Here is a 6,100-nt window from a genome sequence, read left to right on the forward strand (position 1 = left end):
TCTAATTGTTAGGAGACATCTTTTATCACCCCCCTCTCAAAAAAAATCACATCAGGTAGATTACAAATACTGGAGTTGATCAGAGTTAGAGATACAGAGATACAGCTGACATTCTGGAATTGAAGAGTAGAGAGAAGACCCATCTCTATCTAAAGGAGAAGGTCACACCAGAGCCACAACCTTCCCCTGACCCAGAACCGCCCCTTTCAGAGCCAGACACTGCCCCACCAGAGCTGGAGCCTCCTCCAGAGCTGTATCCTGCCCCACCAGAGCTGGAGCCCCCTCTGGAGCCTCCTCTAGAACTGTATCCTCCTCCTCCAGAGCCTCCTCCAGAACTGTATCCTCCTCCTCCAGAGCTGGAGCCTCCTCCAGAGCCTCCTCTAGAACTGTATCCTCCTCCTCCAGAGCTGGAGCCTCCTCCAGAGCCTCCTCTAGAACTGTATCCTCCCCCACCAGAGCTGGAGCCTCCTCTAGAGCCTCCTCCTCCAGATCCTCCCCTGGAGCCTCCTCCAGATCCAGATCCTCTGAAGCCAGACCTTCTGCCTCCAGAGCCATAGGTGCTTCCTCCTCCTGATCGTCCTCCATAAGATCCTCTTCCTCCTGAACTTTGACCTCCAGAGCCAAAGCCAGCCTTAGATGCCACAGATGAGGAGATGGTGCTGCTTGTCACGGCTGTAGGAGAGACAGCATTAACCCAGGAGTTCTGACCACCTCTACCTTCCACTGCCCCGAAAGACAGGTGAATGCCCCTCTACGTACACACAGACACATTGTCGCTGAAGTCTCCAGACATCCTGTCAGAGAAAGAAGGAAAAGGATTTGTGAGTAGGCATTTAGATTCGGCATTGGATGGACAAACTTCCACCTATGGACGTTCAGTTTAGATACTTCAGTCAGCCACAACTTCTATGCTGACAGATGACAGATGATAACAGAGGTGGTGACAGACCCCACACTTATCTACAGCCTGAATCTCAGTCCATCCTGAGGTCTTGCTCCAATCAAAACAAACACTTGCACTGTAGATCCAAAATGGCTGAAAAACCAAGTAGTTTCCGACTGCCTACCCCAGTTTGTGCTTACAGCTCAGAGAATCTGCTATCCAGAGTCTGTGTCACACCCAACATTTCAAAACAAGTCCACACCGTGAACATTCCGCAGAAAGAACTGCTGTCAAGCTGCCTACCTTTCCTGCGTTCCCTGCCTCCTGTTTCCACTGAAGGTTTGGCTGTTCCAACCCAGATTACAGTGCCTGCCAGCTCCTTCATGCTCACAGGAGACACTACCTCTCAGACAAGCATGTAGCAGTCACTTGGAAAAGGTAGTTCCTTTGTCATACTGGCTGCTGATGTCCAGGGCTTCTGATGCCTGGGGATTCTGATACCCAGGGATGCTAATGCCCAGGGATGCTGATAACCAGGGATGCTGATACCCAGGGATGCTAATGCTCAGGGATGCTAATGCCCAGGAATGCTGATAACCGGGGATGTTGATACCCAGGGATGCCGATGCCCAGGGATTCTAATACCTGGGGATGCTAGTGCCCAGGGATGCCAATACCCAGGGCTGCCAATGCCCAGGGCTGCTAATGCCCAGAGATGCTGACACCAAGGGTGTTTCCCCTTTCAATGGCTTCAGCCACCTTAAGTCCCTAAGGATGCTGGTGATAAAGCAAGCAAAGTTCTCTCCTTAAAGTAGTCAAATGATTCTTTTGTCCTTCTAGAAACCTTAAAAGGACAAAGCTTGTTCCTCTGACACATTTGATACCACAACCCCATTCTGGATTATACTGTGGTGAGGAGAGAAGCTAGTCACCCTACAGACTTAGAGACAAACCCTTCACCCTGTCTACCTGTGTTCATGTCGTTTTGTGACTCTTAAGATCAGGATGCTTAAGTGTCTGGTAACAGGCCCTGCCTATCATTCTATACCACTTAGAGAACAATGCTGCTGCTTTCATCCTGAAAGTCTGCTTGGAGAAGCCTATTGACACCCACCTCACTAAGTCCGAGGCCCTGCCTAGAGAGCGTAGACCCTGATACCCTCCCCAGCAGTGCCCCTCACCTGCACTCCTCTCCCTCCAGTAGCTTGCGGTAGGTGGCAATCTCCACATCCAGGGCCAGCTTGGTGTTCATGAGCTCCTGGTAGTCCCTCAGCAGCCGGGCCAGGTTCTCCCGGCACTGCTGCATGGCCTCCTCCAGGTCAGTGAGCTTGCCTCTGGCATCTTTGATGGCATGCTCCCCACGCTGCTCTGCATCTGCAATGGAGTCTTGTACACCCTTACACTGCAAGGAAAGAAGAGAAGGCTCCATTTGTACAGAGTGGGGTCAGGCTGCTGGGTGGCATGGGGGACAGGACACTGGGCACAGGAAGCCAGAATCACTGGCCCTGGAAGTCTCAGATACTCCTCTTCCCCTTTGGAGCTAATAGATGTTGCAGACAGCTGTGCCCTGAATTACAGCTGCCATCCCTCAGCTATCTCCCTCCTGCATGCCCTTGACTGGACCCATAGGCTTTCTCTGCAATGCCCTTGACCCTCCCAACAGAGGTAGCTCTGCTACCTATTCAGTAGACTGCATCCCTAGCAATCAGCTCCAAGGACAAGGTCCAGCTTGCACCAGCCCATTCACTGCCCTTCTGTGAACATAGTCATCACAGCTGTCTAGGGGATGCACTATGCAGGAACAGGAAGCTGTATCTACAATCACCACAAGCCAAACCAAACCAGATTTTGCTTTATTTGCCGTTGCTCCCTTTAAGTCAAAGGATTCTTTCCCTTCCCTGATATTCACTTCAGAACATTTCCTGAACTACTCTAAAAGTCTAAAAGCATTGTTCTGGAGAACACTGGGATTGATGTGAACTAGATTAGAACTTCTCAGAGGGACAGAGATCCTGACCCTCTTACTATCCCCTGTGCTCAGAAAGAGAGAGCGTGCATGAGAAGGAGAGGGAGGCAGAGAGAGAGGGAGAGAGAGGTGGAGGGAGAGGGAGAGAGGGAGAGGGAGAGGGAGAGGGAGAGGGAAGGAGAGGGAGGTGGAGGGAGAGGGAGGTGGACGGAGAGGGAGGTGGACGGAGAGGGAGAAAGAGAAGGAGGCGGAGAGAGAGGGAGAGGGAGGGAGAGGGAGAGGGGGAGGGAAAGAGAGAGAGAGAGAGAGAGAGAGAGAGCCCCACCTGCTTCTTCACATGTGATATCTCCCCTTGCAGCCTCTGGATTGTGCGGTTCAACTCGCTGATCTCCATCTTGATCTCTTTCAAGCTGTCCCCGTGTTTCACAGCAGTGACTTGGAGTTCTTCATACTGATGAGGAAAAAGGAAGACAGTTCACAGGGAAGTCCATCTGAGGAAGGCTTAGCCTGAGCTAAAGAAGGCTGGTGACAGGCAAGAATGGTCAGCCAACCTGACAGTGACATCTGTATTCATGGCAGATGAGAAAGCATCGCACATGGCCCAAAGAATTTAGTTGCTACCTTCTGCCCTGCTTTAGCAATGATGCTCAACTTCCATTAGACAGACACTCCAATACCCTTCCTGGATGTGACCCAGCTAGTGAAGTCAGCCATGGCTCCCTGTGTCCCCGGGACTTGCCTTGCTGTGGTACAGCTCCTCTGACTCAGCCTTGCTCTTATGGGCGATCATCTCGTATTGACTCTGAACCTCAGCAATGATGCTGTCCAGGTCAAGGTTCCGGTTGTTGTCCATGGACAAGATGACATTGGTGTCGGTGACATTCTGCTGTAGCTGGGACAGTTCCTACAATACATAGACGATTGGCCATCATGTTCTGTTCATAGCCACAGAGAGTGAAAGGCCTCCTATCCTTGGCATGGTGGAAATGAAAACTTTCAGACTAAGCATGCCCTGGGTGTGAAAAGTGGTGTCACCACAGGGCTATCGTCAGGATGGCAACGGTGACAGAAAGGTGTTTATGAGCATTCTAATAAAATGTCTTTGCCACCATGCCAGTAGATTCTAGAAAGAAACAGCCCATGGCAGTTTCTTTCTCAAAGTTTCCTTCCTGTCTCAGAAGTGGGCTGGGAAGGGAGCAGGAGGCGTCACACATTTTAACCTCTGGAATGCAATGAACACAGTGAAGGTCTCTTCCAAATGGATCTGGGCATGCAGGGGATGGAGGAAAGAGATGTTGACCTGGAATTTCCAAACTAGAAGAAATTTCTCTCCCCCAACCCTGCTCTAGGAAAGGCCTTGTGGGTCTGCGGTGGTTGTGCTGCATTGAAATCAGCAAGTCAACAAACCCTGCTACAGCAGACATTTCAACATTGGAAAGGGCTTTTCTTTAGTAGGAAGTAAGGGTCTGTGGGAACAGCATCCTTTACCGCGTCGTAGAGTGTTCTCAGGAAATTGACTTCCTGTGTCAGTATGTCCACCCTGGCCTGCAGCTCTGTCTTGTCCATGTAGCAACTGTCCACATCCTGCAAAGAAGGATATGGCCCACCATGAATGGCCACCTGAGTGGGTTCCAGCTTCTCTCAGATGCCTTCACCCTGTGCCTGCTGGTTAACTACCCTCTGATATCCCAGTACTTCCAGATGAACTGTTATCTCCACAGAGCTTCATTTAGCATAGGCATCTCTGTAGACAGATCCACGCCCAGATCTACCATTCACACACTCCACCATCATGAGAGCTAACAATGGACGGAACACTACCAACGAGTCTCCCTCCCTCTTAGAACATTTTGAATTCCCCTAAGCAGTGAGATGGTTTCTATGCCCTCCCTTCCATCTACTTCACACCTCCCGTCCTACCTGCCCATCCAGACTCTCCTGAACTCACATGGATTGTTCTCTAAAACCCTTGCAGGACCTAGGCTAGCACTTTGTGACTTTCTAGCTCAATCCTTGATGGGCTAGAAACTCATTCCTAAGCAGGCATTCTAATGAGCTCTATTCCTCCTGTGCTTTTAAGAAAAGTAAAGTGCCTTGTTTTTTTCTTTTGGCATTTTTTTCATAACAGTCTTTAAATTGATTACTGATGAGGGCGCTCTCCCAAACACAGTAAGCAAATTGGAACATCACCTATGGAAGTTAGAACACAGAGGCCCTGTTCTTCTCAGGAGAGCCAGCTCCTGACATGCCCCTAACCTAACTCTGGCTGTGCACCCTCACAGTGATTTCTTAGCCACCTCTCTAGACACAGTAAGATGTGGAGCATTCCTATCCCCTGCCACCGAGGCCAGGGCAGTCTCTCACTCACCTTTTTAATGGTCACAAAATCATTCTCTGCAGACGTGCGCTTGTTGATCTCATCCTCATACCTGTTGAGTCCCCAAAAGACAACCGCAGTTAGGCTTGATCCAGTTGGCCAGGTTTTTTTTTTCTTTCCCTTTTTCTACTAAAAAAATTAAACTCTCTTTAAATGCCCAGATTGAAAATATAAAAATCCAAAATGAAGGTACCTTTCTATTCATTAACTCAAGCATGTATGAGCTCCAATCCCTGACTTCTTTGCACTCAAAAAGGATGCCCTCCATGCCACCCTGGTGCCCCAGACCAAGCACTGCTGAGCTATAAGAGAGTGGATGACTACAGTAAAACGTCCATCTCCACTCAAGGTCTCCTCTATCACCTACTTCTTCTTAAAGTCTTCCACAAGATCCTGCATGTTGTTCAGCTCTGACTCCTGTGAGGTCCTTTCTGCAGAAAGCCTGTCCACTTCCTTCTTGAGCAGGGCAATGTAGGCCTGGAAGATGGGGTCCAGGTTGGTGGTGCGGGTGCCTACATCCAACTGCTGCAGGAGTTCCCATTTGGTCTCCAACACTTGGTTCTGCTGCTCCAGGAATCGCACCTACAGTGGCCAGAGGAAGAATACAGAAGGTGAGGATCACCTTTCACACCAGGGAGCCACTCTCACCCCAAGAACCTCTGGTGCTGCTCCAGGAGAAGTACAAGTCACAAGACTTCGCCCTCACTACCCGAGGGGGGCTGGGAAGCCCCAGCAGAGCTTCTGAGCATCCCCCCACATGGAAGTTCTATGGACTTCTGACATGGCCTCTGCTCCTCTCCGCTCTGCACTCTCCTATTTCAGGCTCACTGCTTTACTCCCAGCTCCTCCCTAGACTCCAGACATTCCCCTCCTC

The 6,100-nt window shown here is 50.3% G+C and overlaps 1 protein-coding gene across 2 annotated transcripts in view; it reads right to left on the minus strand.

Moving 5' to 3' along the window:
• Window positions 1-6,100, minus strand: part of Krt2 (keratin 2) — a 7,352-nt gene continuing 1,252 nt past the window's right edge. Inside the window, exons 2-9 of one of the 2 annotated variants that reach the window (XM_031356474.1) lie at window positions 5,594-5,808; window positions 5,218-5,278; window positions 4,338-4,433; window positions 3,589-3,753; window positions 3,175-3,300; window positions 2,065-2,285; window positions 760-794; window positions 1-672 (exon numbers count right to left, since the gene is read on the minus strand). In XM_031356474.1, the coding sequence (XP_031212334.1) occupies window positions 146-672; window positions 760-794; window positions 2,065-2,285; window positions 3,175-3,300; window positions 3,589-3,753; window positions 4,338-4,433; window positions 5,218-5,278; window positions 5,594-5,808 (1,446 nt within the window). In that variant the 3' untranslated portion in view covers window positions 1-145. Of the gene's footprint in view, window positions 673-759; window positions 795-2,064; window positions 2,286-3,174; window positions 3,301-3,584; window positions 3,754-4,337; window positions 4,434-5,217; window positions 5,279-5,593; window positions 5,809-6,100 lie in introns of both variants that reach the window. The other variant, XM_031356473.1, reaches the window with a different exon arrangement.

Source organism: Mastomys coucha, unplaced genomic scaffold (genome assembly GCF_008632895.1).
Source record: "Mastomys coucha isolate ucsf_1 unplaced genomic scaffold, UCSF_Mcou_1 pScaffold11, whole genome shotgun sequence".
NCBI lineage: Eukaryota > Metazoa > Chordata > Mammalia > Rodentia > Muridae > Mastomys > Mastomys coucha.